The sequence below is a fragment of the Teleopsis dalmanni genome, chromosome 1 (genome assembly GCF_002237135.1).
Source record: "Teleopsis dalmanni isolate 2A chromosome 1, ASM223713v2, whole genome shotgun sequence".
Lineage (NCBI taxonomy): Eukaryota > Metazoa > Arthropoda > Insecta > Diptera > Diopsidae > Teleopsis > Teleopsis dalmanni.
The window spans coordinates 102,580,073-102,594,330 of record NC_051846.1 but is presented as its reverse complement, the minus strand read 5'-3'; the positions used below and the strand labels follow the sequence as shown (position 1 = coordinate 102,594,330).

Here is a 14,258-nt window from a genome sequence, read left to right as displayed (position 1 = left end):
ACCTCTTGCGGAGCCTAATTATAACTGTGACAATATTGTAGAAAATGCTCGCGATAAATTTTATTTAACGTATACTTATACTTTTATCTCAGTTAGAATATATATACATTTATATACATATATACATTATATTTACATATATATTATATTTGTTATTGCAAAGAGAACATCACAGTATTGTCGCCTATCAATAAGCACGTATTGATGGGACATCATAGGTTATTTCCTAGCATAAAAGTTATCGAAGAACATAAACATGACTATTTAGATATTGATGTCTTTGGTGCATAAGAAGAAATGGATTTCTGATTCAAGCTTGCGATTTTGGGTTGTCTATGCATCACTTCAGTTAAAACGTTTTGCAGCTTTAAAATGAGAATATTGTAATAAATGCTCAAACCTATGGTAATTAACTAATATTTTTCTGAATATAGGTAGTTCAATATATGACAATAACCTTCCTTCCTATGACAATAAAGAATTTAGTGAATCGGCGGTTATTACAATGGGTACTTGACATAATAAAAAGTAAAGCTACAGTTTAATACCACTAACTATTATCAAGCTACTAACCACTAACTATTACAATGTAATAAGTAGTATTTAAATATATGTTAACAGAAAAGTATATAGATTGTAGAGAAGTTTTGCGTGCAGGATATTAGTTAAGTAGGAACCGGAATCTTGAGTGTATCTATGAAAAGAACAAAATCATGAAAACTCAAAAAGTAAGGAAGTCGAAGAGTTCACTTAAGAAAGATTTGCATTAATTTTTTTTTAAATTTTACAATCATTAGTATATGTTATGATGGCAAGTAACTCCTGATTTTTTAATACTATGTAGGTATTTATAGTGTCCATGCAATAATACACAATTGTACAATTATTTATTGCAAATACTTTGTAACTACCATTTTAAAAGTGAAAAATAATATGTATTTAAATGCGTATAGGGTCATAATCTGACTACTATATAGGTAATATAATAGATATTGACAATAGTAATTGCATTGCTATATTGGTGTGCTGCAAACTTGATTCTGAATTCCTTGATATAAAACTGCTGTACTCGGAATACAATTTTAGATTATTAGGCAAGGTTGAACGCCAAAAACTATAGACTCGGATATTAAGCAATTTTTGAATAATCGAATCTGATTATTTTTGCTCAAAATGAGAACCAGAAAGAAACTAAAGTAGATTGTTAACTGATTGCAGCAACAAATTCACCCTTTTTACGTTTCCAAGATTCAATTTTTTTCAACTACTCAATATGTCATCACTCATTCTGTGGGGTTGTGGCTTGCTTTATCAAACACAACCAGAAGCTAAGTTACGGAAGCTAATTTAGTTTCTAATTAACTAAGTTTAGCTAGAATTTCTTTTAACAAATTTTTATCGGTTAGAGACTATTCCGTTTCCAATTAATTCTTTTGTTTATTTGTCAAATGTATGTCAAATGTATGTCAAATTTTATGTAAGATTTTGAAATCTTTTTATGGTTTGTCCAGTAAGTTAGCTTGAAGGTATTGCACTAAAAGCACTTAATAAATAATTGAATGAATATATATGAAGTAACTTACCTTTGCTGTCATTTGTGGCTCCATTTCTGCTATCATTTCTCAATGCAGTTAAGGCCAGTTCAACAATGTCAGAATGTGCCATCAAGTTGTTCTTCGACTAAAATATATGCAATATTTTGCAATTCGATTTGTTTTTATTTGTTCTTTAATTACGGAAAACTCACCTTTTCAATATCGTCCATCATGACAGCATTTATCTTTGGCATTTGTTCACTTTTCCCAATCGCATTGACAATCAATTTTAAATCGTCACGTCGATCCTGTGGATATGAAAGCCATTAAATCTTATTTCAGAATAAAACCAAATTTAGCGAAATAGCTTTGAATTAAGTTTCTAAAACTTTAAACACACCTTGAAGAAAATGAAGAGTTGACTTTACATTCAAAAATATCTAAATATCAAAAAATTTTCAAAAAAATATTAGACCGAATTTTTTTGTAACAAAAAATCTTTTTTTTTATTAAAAATGATTTTATTGAAGTTTCAACACAACAAGCATAACATGTTTAGTCAAAAAATTCAATATTTTTTATGATTTCAATATTTTGTATTTATCACAACGAAAAAGAAATAACATTGGTTTGGATTTCTCTATGTTTGAAAGACATGAATTTCTAACCACAGTGATAGCTTACGAATACGCACGTGACACTCGCGTGACACTCACGAGATACTCGATGCACAAAAATCAGATACCAAATAAAACTCTTTTGGAGTCCAAGCACTTGTCCAAGGACCAAACTATGCAATCTTAGAAGATAATTTCTTATTGTGAGAAATTTCTTATTATCTTTCAATTTAGATACATTTTGGAACTCCTGTGCAATGCAGTTCACTTTTTTTATATCTTTTATACGGAATGCGCTTAAAAGCTGTACTGCGGCGGCACGTCCGACATAAGTTCAAAAAATTTCATACTAACGCAATAAGCAATTCTTGTAGACACGCCGCGAGCAAATCTTGAAAAAAAGACGCGGGCGTTTGTGTTACTTTTGCTGTCTGGGAGCGTTACGTTTTCATTTTCGAATAAAAAATGGTGTTGATTTTTCCAAGACTTAATGAGAATTTAAACTAAACGTAATATAAAACATAAATTTTGAAAAATTGTTGCTCATTTTATTTATTTATTTTGATGTTGATGTTCTTTTCACATTCTACCGCACTTTAAAATTAGCTTTTTTACTGCGGCACTTTTAGTGTTTTTTGATATTTTTAGTTGGGCTTGATTTCGCCCCCGCAACACAGAAAATTGAATTATGTTCCAAGAAACTTAAACAGTAGTGCATCGAGCACAGTGGAACAAATAAATGAAAATATTTAGCAATGATAGAAATTCGCAAATATATATATATACTTTATACTTCTAACGTCAATCAGCTCAGCTATCTAACATTTAAGAAATGTGAGTCGACATTCAAATTGTGCTTCTGAGTTAAACTCTGGCATAGTAACGCCAAGCCCATTCCACTATAAGAACTAAGCGGAATGTTCTATTGGTTTTTGAAAAATGATTCCTTTCTATTACGTTTACAATCATCGCAATATAATGATTTTTGTGAAATGTTCCCACACCAATCGGATTCGCAGATTGTAATTAAAAATTTACTGTGTGAAATTGTGTTCCATATAAGGACTGTTTCTCGATAAATATAAGAATAAATTCCCTAAACAATCACTTTTGCATTTATACTAATTTATTAGTAAATAATTTGAGTGTTTCAATATAAACCCATTTGCTTTTTTAATGTAATAATGTATAGTTCTATTTCTATTTCTATTTAACTATCCTGATTTTGGCTTAATTCTAGTTTCCTGAGTGCGTCGCTCGGACACCGGGCTAGTGGCTGGCAACTATACTTTCGAATCTGTCAAGGATTTCATCTACCTTGGCGCCGCCGTAACGAATACAAATGATGTCAGTCTGGAGATCAGACGAAGAATCACCATTGCTAATAGGTGCTACTATGGGCTCAGTAGGCAATTGGGATGTAGAGCCCTCTCTCGACAAACGAAACTTACGCTCTATAGGTCGCTCATCCTCCCTGTGCTTCTGTATGGCGCAAAAGCATGGACGTTATCACAGAATGATGAAGCAGCACTGGGAGTGTTCGAGAGAAAAGTTCTTCGTAAGATCTTTGGTCCTCTACGAGTTGGCGACGACTACCGCATTAGAATGAACCACGAGCTGTACAAGCTTTATCACAGCATTGATATAATTCACCGCATTAACATCCAGCGGCTTCGCTGGCTTGGTCATGTTGTGAGAATGGATGAAGACGCTCCGGCGAAAAAGGTGTTTGAAGCAGTAGTCGGCGGAAGAAGACGTTGAGGTAGACCGTGTCTCCGGTAGAGTGATCGAGTTGAGGGAGCACTAACTAGACTTGATATACGAGACTGGAGAAGGCGCGCACGCAGCAGAGGCGCCTGGGGAGACATGCTGCGTCAGGCCGAAACTCGGTAACGGGTTGTTATGGCCACATAAGTAAGTAAGTAAGAGTTTTTGTGCAATTGATATAATTTTATTGCCATTTGAGAAAATAATATTAATATTATCACCATAAGATACCATGTAATGGTTCATTCACGACATTGGCTTGTGGCCTGTCGAATTTAGCTTTGGGACCGCACATATTTTATTTTGCTATCTTATTTTGCTATTTTGCTATCTAAAGGAAATGCTAACATAGACATGCACTTTAAGAAAACGTAGAGGTATATATATGTATATAAAATTGTAATTGTATATGTAACTATATATATATATAATTATATGTAATTGTAATTATATATATATATCAGTGACGATTGCTCTAAGGTGCGGAGGTGTGCGGTGAACACCCTAACATAATTTGCAAAATGTCAAATAGCATAGGTATGTAAATTTATTAAGTATCTTCACATCAAGACTTATTGTTATGTATTACAATGATATATAAATATATATTTTTAAAAGTTTTAGCAAACACAATTAAATATAATTGTCTATCAAAACTCAATCAATTTGCTTCTGTTAGCTGCTGTACTTGTTAGTTGTGCTCATATATTTGCAGTTCAAATCACAGAACATTTCTATTTTATTTTGTCTCTCCCCTTTGTGTGCAAAGAAGTTGGCCGCACATTCATACGTTGCATATGAACAAAATAATGTGCGTATGCTCCCGTTCGTAATATCAGAAATAGAGATTTATATAGTAGGAATTGTATGAGAGTAATTTTCTGTTCTATTCGAATATCAACTACATGTATACGAATCCAACATGATGATTTGCCAAAGTGGTTGCATGAGCGGCTGAAGTTTGCAGCTCATCTCACCATACATTTCTATCACATTTCGTCTCTCCCCTTTTAACAATAGCACCCACGAATTTCTGTTCTTACTGTACGGAGTACTTGTCCGCACATTTATACGTTGCAAGTGGGTTTGATTTTGTTTGATCACTGGATAAACATGTATGGTTCTGAGTTAAAACTCTTTTGTTTGAAAAAAGTTGGTTTGATGTTACGAGAATTATGTGAAAAGTTTTGTTTCTTCCATATTGATATAATGTTAAATTTATATATAAATTATTAATTTAATTTATTTAATATGTTATTTTGTTAATAAATTGTTAAATAATATAGTTATTATTAATAAAACATCTCATATATTTTAATTTAAGTGGTACATGTAAAAACAACATTAAAGAAGGGCCGCACACCCTTCCAGACAGGGCACGCGTCGTCACTGATATATATATAATTTGTGACGACTAAATTTTTTTGAATAAATTTTAGTCTTGCCACAATACGCACTTCACACATATTGAAAAATGATGACGTCAAAGTTACCTGTAATGAAATAAAATTTGATGTTGTGTAAGCTAACATATCAAAAGAATGCTATACATACCTTGAAATACCCTTGTGAATATTTATTTTAATTAATATAATTCGAACAATATTAATTAAAATAAATTTAAATTATTACTTTTCGCGAACCGCATGAAACACATTGTATTAAAAGGCAGAAAAACAAAACAAAGCATGATCAAAACAAAAATAGAAAAAATGAGAAATGTCATTTTTTAATTTGTTTTGTGCATTTCGGTTGATCGTACAAATGTTGCAGCGGATAATAAAAGGGAAAAAAGCTGTGAGTGCAGTTTAAAGCTTTCAGAAGCCTGAAAAGAAACCAACAGAATACCTGATGAGGGGAAATGTTGAGGGTATTGACCGAACAACGGCTAGCAAAAAAGTCCGCTCGACGCAGTTAGAAAAAAAGGAGAATAAAAGGCGCAAGCGGAGGAGTTTCTGTCTCTTGGCTCGTGGTTATGTTGAACGCAACTCATCGTACCGGTGGTGTTAATTACTTAGTTTTTTTTTTTTAAATAAATAAAAAAAAGTTTTCTTTGCATTTTTTTATATAACAATTAAAACTACTTTAATATTAATTTAACCAGTGGAAATAAAATTCTTAAAATTGTGTAATTTTCTTTTTATAATATATAAAGAAACAAAAAAAATTTTGAAATAGTTTGTGTGGAAATAAAATTCTTAAAATTGTGTAATTTTCTTTTTAATATATATAAAGAAACAAAAAGAAATTTGAAATAGTTTGTCGAGACGGCGCGAAACGGGATTATAGTGTTAATAGCCACAGTATAAAAGAAATAATTGACGGCTTTAACAGTGGTCAATTAAAAGATTTTGTACTGGTGCTCGTTTGAACGTATAAACGTGTTGACACCACAAGCAAAAGACGTGGCGCGGCTTGGGTGTCTCTTTGTCTCCGATACGTGGCAAAGTTTAAATTGATTGGCGTTTCCTGATAATCATCGCTGGAGATTGTAAGCAGCCCTGATGTACCAGAGAGGGTAAGACTTATATATGTATAAAATACAGTGCGGATTTTCGCGTAAGTAACTTCAATGTATAAGCGTGAATTTATAAGCTATTTTATTTAAATCGGACGATAAGCGCATAGAAGCATAAACTTTCTAAACACAACAAGCTCATGAATTATTAGTTCTTATGAAATTGAATCTATGGAAAAAAAAATGTATCTTTGTAAAAATCGAAATTAAACAACTGAAAACAAGATATTTGTGAAAAAAAAATGTATTCTGTTATATGCAAACATAATCTTAATTAATTATAAAGTGTAACATTAAAAATTTAATTACTTAATCCACATTTAAGGAATGTAAAAATATTACATAAAATTCTAAGTGAAATACCAAAGTAATCTTCACACGACTACGCTTAATAGAAATTCTTCTTCCCTTATATTTTTATTTAAAAACATTTTATGAGTTTTTTTTTATAAATTTTGTTGTATTTAAGTGAACACAAAATGCATTTATGAAACGTTAAACTTAAAATATGATTAATTAATATTATTTTTTTTTAAAAGTTGAAATCAGTTAAATAGTATTTGCTTATTATTATCTACGAGTAATTGTAAAGATATTATTTGATAAATTGTTTTTTTTATTTAAAATACATTTATGGTTATACATATATTACAAATTGTTCAATAAAATTGAAATCAGTTAAATATTATTTGCTTATTATTATCTACGAGTAATTGTAAAGATATTATTTGATAAATTGTTTTTTTTATTTAAAATACATTGATTGTTATACATATATTACAAATTGTTTAATAAAGAAAAAAGCTTGAATTCGAAAATAATTACGGTAGAAACGACATTAGTTGAACGCTGGGTCCCCGCGAATAGAAATTTTCTTGTAAGACCTTGGACTAGGCTGAGAACTACCCCGGCTAGGAAAAAATTGGGTTCATTACAAGTGGCGCCCGAGCAGGGACCCTCGACTAAGGTTCAACAAAATACATCGAAACACAGCTAGTTCTTTAGTTTCAGATATCACAAAACATCGTATATCAGTTAATATGGGTCGCAGCTGGGTAAGAAATTTACGCAAAGAAGAGCTAGTCGCTTATTTGGACGAATTCGAACAAGATTCAACTGGTGTCGTCGATGAATTGCGCCGGCGATTGGCAAACTTTATTGCACAAGCTGACCACAAACCGCAGATAATAACACGATTAAAAGAACTTGAAGATAGACATAGCAGAGTGTCCGTAGGTGAAGTAGAATGCGATCACGCCGTGGAGGAAATACCATTGCCACCCTCAGAACAGACAACGGAGCGATGCCAAGATAATATTCCACAATTGACTCTTCCTTTACATCAGCAGCAGTACACGCAACATACGTTACACGTACCATATACACAACCTAGAACCATGCAAGCAACAGTCATCGATCAGGCTAGAAAATGGGCGGTCCGATTTGATGAGAGTGGCGATCCGTTGGTGTTTGTGGAGCGTGTGGAAGAGTTAGCGAGTGGATATGATATTGCTAAAAATATGCTACCTCGTGCGATGCCAGAATTACTGAAAGGGCAGGCTTTGGTATGGTTCCGTCACAATAAAGGGGACTGGGACCACTGGGAGCAGTTCAAATTTGATTTTCTAGAATTTTTCCTTCCTCATCGTTACTTCGAGCGCTTAGAAGACGAGTTAAGAAACAGAATGCAGAAACCTGGTGAATCATTTAAAACATACGTGTTGGAATTGCAGAAGTTGATGCAACATTTGAAAATGGACGATGGAGCAAAGCTTGAACGATTCTACCGAAATGGTTTAACAGAATACAGGCTGCATATAAAGCGACGCGAGTTTAGTACGTTACGAGAGCTTATATTACTCGCTAACGACTATGAAGCAGTTCGGGACGAAGGAAAGTTCAGAAAACCAAGGGAACCAGAACGACGAGATAAATCGATGGTACTTGCAGCAGTGGAACCAATAAACCTAGCTTCAGCTTGCTTTCGATGTGGACGACAAGGACACCAAGCGCGGGGATGTCAGAACCCTCGTATTCTCTTCTGTTGGCAGTGCGGCAGACGTGATGTACGAACAATTGATTGCTGCCGAAAAGTTCCGGGAAACTTCCAGCGGTCACGCCGTCCAGAAGCAAGGGGCGTGACCGAAATTTCAACACCGTCTCAGAACCATTCATAATTGAAAATAATCGTCTTCTTATCAAAATATTCATTCAGGATCAACAGATGACAGCCATGGTTGATACAGGGGCCAGTAAATGTTTTATTCATCCGGGCATAGCAAAACGTTTATATGGCAAACACAACGAAGTAGATTTGGTGGTACGTTTGGCAGATGGTTCACCGCGGAACATAAATACAATAATTCACACATCACTGCGAATCGGGGCCTGTGACTATGCAGTTGAACTATTAGTGTTAGAAGGAATGGTACATGATATGGTCTTGGGGATGGACTTCCTGGTTTCGGCGTCAAGTATCTTCAAAATAGGGGAAAATACAGTCAAACTTAGTAAAACTTCAAATGTGAAACGAGAGATGGTAATGCTGAATTCTACAGTAAGTGAATCGGAACATGTGGACAAAGTCTTAGCTCGCGAATTAGCGAAGTTCGACACTCTTGAAGGACTGTCCAATATCACCACACATTCCATCACCATGAAAGATGACAGACCGATTAAGCAAAGATACTATCCTCGAAACCCGGTCATGCAACAAATACTGGACAAAGAAATAAATGAATTATTACAAAAAGGTTGTATCGAACGCTCTCATAGCCCTTATAGCTCACCGGTGGTATTAGTGAAGAAAAAGGATGGTAGTTGGCGACTTTGCATGAATTATCGTCAGGTAAATGCACACTCAATACCAGATGCCTACCCAATTCCTCGTATACAACACATTCTAGATCAACTCAGAGACGCCAAATATATCAGCAGCCTTGATCTTAAGAACGGGTATTGGCAAATACCAATGGCTGAACAAAGTAAAGAATATACTGCGTTTACGGTACCTGGACGAGGGCTATTTCAGTGGCGCGTGATGCCTTTTGGATTGCACTCCGCTCCAGCAACATTTCAACGAGCGTTAGACACCGTGATTGGACCTGATATGGAACCTTTTGCTTTTGCATATCTCGATGACATCATCATAATTGGTCATACACTGGAGGAACATATGGAAAATTTGCGAAAGGTATTCCATCGACTAAGGTGTGCAAATCTAAAAATCAACGTACAGAAATGTAAATTTTTCATGAAAGAAATAAAGTATCTTGGGCATTTGGTGACACCACATGGTATACACACTGATCCCGAAAAGATTGCAGCCATAAAAGAGTTACCTGTACCAAAAGACCTCAAGGAACTACGACGGTGTATTGGAATCGCCTCGTGGTATCGCAGTTTTGTACCACACTTCTCAAATACAATACAACCCCTTACGATGTTATTAAAGAAAGGTAAACGATGGCAATGGACGTCAGAGCAACAAGTGGCGTTCGATATGTTAAAAGAAAAATTAACGAGTGCTCCAATTTTAGCGTGCCCCAACTTCACCGAACAATTTGTATTGCAGACAGATGCCAGTAATTTTGGACTTGGAGCAATATTGACCCAAGAAATAGACAGCTGAGAAAAACTACTCGACGACTGAAAAGGAGTGTCTGGCGATTGTCTGGGGAGTAAGAAAAATGAAACAATATTTAGAAGGTTATCGTTTCGTAGTCATAACCGATCATCTGGCGCTGAAATGGTTAAACAACATTGAAAGTCCAACTGGTTGTATCGCGCGCTGGGCGCTAGAGCTGCAACAATTCAATTTTGAGGTACAATATAGAAAAGGAAAGTATAATGTCGTCGCCGATGCACTATCTCGTCAACCTCAAACTACACTGGCCCTGGTGAATATACCTGATATGAAAAAAGAAGATGGACAGTCTTGTATATGGTTAACGAACTTGAGAAGAGCAATAACCGATAATCCAAGTAAATACCCCGACTATTCTATCGAAAATAATCAGCTGTACCGTCGTATACCCAACTCTTATAGCAACGAGGGACATCCTTGCTGGAAACTGTGTGTACTACAAGCCATTCGGCCTCAAGTATTAAAAGAGTGTCACAATGATATCACGGCAGGGCACTTAGGAAATCAAAAAACGATCCTTCGAGTTACATCGAGATATTTTTGGCCAGGAATGTATCGCGACATCAAAGAATATGTGCGGAAGTGTGATACCTGTCAAAAATACAAGGTCAGTCAACAGCCTAGTGCAGGAAAGATGTTAACGAGTTTGCCAGAAGAGCCATGGGTAACAGTATGTGCAGATTTTATTGGGCCCTTACCACGTTCAGTTAAAGAAAATACGGTAGCGTTGGTATTTTTTGACAAGTTCTCTAAATGGGTGGAGATTATACCAATGAGGAACGCCACGACGGCCGGTGTTAAAAAAGCCTTCAGAGAAAACATCATGGCGCGGTTTGGGATTCCGAAGATCTTGGTCACAGACAATGGAACACAATTTACGAGCAAGGTGTTTCAAAAATTCTTAGTCGGATTGGGCATTCAACATCAACATACAGCCCCTTATACACCTCAGGAGAACCCGACTGAACGTGCAAATCGTACAATAAAAACAATGATCGCGCAAAACTCAATAGTTGACCACCGACACTGGGACGAGTGTTTACCCGAAATCACGTTAGCGATAAACTTCTCAATCTCGTCTTCAACAGGTTTTAGTCCGGCATATATTACTCAAGGTAGAGAGCTTCGAATGCCGAGTACATTATATGATGCAGTGACACCAGGACTTGGAAGAGCTACAGAATCTTCCGATAACAAAGCGCGAAAGTTACTGGAAATATACGCTATTGCTAGCAGAAACATGGGAAAAGCATCACAAGACCTGGCAAGATATTATAACCTCCGACGACGGGAGTGGAAACCAGAACTTGGCACACTGGTACTTAATCGTTCACAACCACTATCTAATGCGCTAGACGGCTTTAATGCAAAATTAGCCCCGAAATATTCAGGACCATATGAAGTAATAGACTTTGTATCACCGGTCATAGTGAAGCTGCGTGAACTACATGGCGATAAAATAATTTCGGCTCACCTAAGTCGAATTAAACAGTATCATTGTTAATTTAAAATTATTTTGTACCACTTACTTAATCTTGTTTATCTTTATAGTTGTCATCATTCTGAAAATTCGCTGTCAGATGAGGTGAGCGAGAGCCGTCTGGAAGACATCCTGCAGATCACGGCCCCTCCTGATTGGTGGGACATACTTCATACACCTCCTCGAGTGACGAATAGCAGTGATTGCCCTCCAACGCCTCCAATTGCCAAAACCATTCTAAACCGCCAAGAAAATGACAACAAGCACTATCGCAAACGAAGCTGGCCGTTTAAGTCAGGTGATGCAGAAGCGAGAGATGATTACATGAACCATTTCCATGAACAGCGAGATATACAACACTCTATGAGACAAACCATAAACAACTGGGATTGTCCAGCAACTCCTCCAACCGCTAAAGCCATTCTACAACAGCAAAACGCCCACGAGAAAGCAATCACATCAAAGCATACTAATGAAGTTACCACTGCTGAATTTCTGAATGAAGACCTTAGCCCGGCGAGAATACTACAGAAGCAGGGCTATGATTTAAAGAAGTGGTCCAGAGGCAGGCGACATCGGTTCAAGGCGACATGGGACGGCAAGACTCGACTGATTCGCATTGCCAGAAATGGAGATATCCGTATTGATATCCTCTCGTAAAGGAAGGAGGGAGTGTGACAACTAAATTTTTTTGAATAAATTTTAGTCTTGCCACAATACGCACTTCACACATATTTAAAAATGATGACGTCAAAGTTATATAATGAAATAAAATTTGATGTTGTGTAAGCTAACATATCAAAAGAATGCTATACATACCTTAAAATACCCTTGTGAATATTTATTTTAATTAATATAATTCGAACAATATTAATTAAAATAAATTTAAATTATTACTTTTCGCGAACCGCATGAAACACATTGTATTAAAAGGCAAAAAAAACAAAGCATGATCAAAACAAAAATAGAAAAAAATGAGAAATGTCATTTTTTAATTTGTTTTGTGCATTTCGGTTGATCGTACAAATGTTGCAGCGGATAATAAAAGGGAAAAAAGCTGTGAGTGCAGTTTAAAGCTTTCAGAAGCCTGAAAAGAAACCAACAGAATACCTGATGAGGGGAAATGTTAAGGGTATTGACCGAACAACGGCTAGCAAAAAAGTCCGCTCGACGCAGTTAGAAAAAAGGAGAATAAAAGGCGCAAGCGGAGGAGTTTCTGTCTCTTGGCTCGTGGTTATGTTGAACGCAACGCATCGTACCGGTGGTGTTAATTACTTAGTTTTTTTTTTAAATAAATAAAAAAGTTTTCTTTGCATTTTTTATATAACAATTAAAACTACTTTAATATTAATTTAACCAGTGGAAATAAAATTCTTTAAATGAATAAAAAAGTTTTCTTTGCATTTTTTATATAACAATTAAAACTACTTTAATATTAATTTAACCAGTGGAAATAAAATTCTTAAAATTGTGTAATTTTCTTTTTATAATATATAAAGAAACAAAAAAAATTTTAAAATAGTTTGTGTGGAAATAAAATTCTTAAAATTGTGTAATTTTCTTTTTAATATATATAAAGAAACAAAAAAAAAAATTTGAAATAGTTTGTCGAGACGGCGCGAAACGGGATAATAGTGTTAATAGCCACAGTATAAAATAAATAATTGACGGCTTTAACAGTGGTCAATTAAAAGATTTTGTACTGGTGCTCGTTCGAACGTATAAACGTGTTGACACCACAAGCAAAAGACGTGTCGCGGCTTGGGTGTCTCTTTGTCTCCGATACGTGGCAAAGTTTAAATTGATTGGCGTTTCCTGATAATCATCGCTGGACATTGTAAGCAGCCCTGATGTACCAGAGAGGGTAAGACTTATATATGTATAAAATACAGTGCTGATTTTCGCGTAAGTAACTTCAATTTAGTGAATTTATAAGCTATTTTATTTAAATCGGACGAAAAGCGCATAGAAGCATAAACTTTCTAAACACAACAAGCTCATGAATTATTAGTTCTTATGAAATAGAATCTATGGAAAAAAAAATGTATCTTTGTAAAAATCGAAATTAAACAACTGAAAACAAGATATTTGTGAAAAAAAAAATGTATTCTGTTATATGCAAACATAATCTTAATTAATTATAAAGTGTAACATTAAAAATTTAATTACTTAATCCACATTTAAGGAATGTAAAAATATTACATAAAATTCTAAGTGAAATACCAAAGTAATCTTCACACGACTACGCTTAATAGAAATTCTTCTTCCCTTATATTTTTATTTAAAAACATTTTATGAGTTTTTTTATAAATTTTGTTGTATTTAAGTGAACACAAAAATGCATTTATAAAACGTTAAACTTAAAATATGATTAATTAATATTATTTTTTTTTAAAAATTGAAATCAGTTAAATATTATTTGCTTATTATTATCTACGAGTAATTGTAAAGATATTATTTGATAAATTGTTTTTTTATTTAAAATACATTTATGGTTATACATATATTACAAATTGTTCAATAAAATTGAAATCAGTTAAATATTATTTGCTTATTATTACCTACGAGTAATTGTAAAGATATTATTTGATAAATTGTTTTTTTTATTTAAAATACATTGATTGTTATACATATATTACAAATTGTTTAATAAAGAAAAAAAGCTTGAATTCGAAAATAATTACTTAGTTGTACG

At 34.3% G+C, this 14,258-nt stretch overlaps 1 protein-coding gene across 1 annotated transcript; it reads right to left on the bottom strand.

Moving 5' to 3' along the window:
* Positions 1 to 1,583: 1,583 nt before the first annotated feature.
* Positions 1,584 to 2,024, bottom strand: LOC119672646 (dystrophin, isoforms A/C/F/G/H-like; the record flags this gene model as incomplete). Its single annotated transcript, XM_038083752.1, is given in 3 exon segments — positions 1,584 to 1,680; positions 1,748 to 1,843; positions 1,936 to 2,024. Coding segments are annotated over 2 exon segments (139 nt in total), but the record flags the coding sequence as incomplete, so codon positions are not given.
* Between the last annotated feature and the right edge of the window lie 12,234 nt (positions 2,025 to 14,258).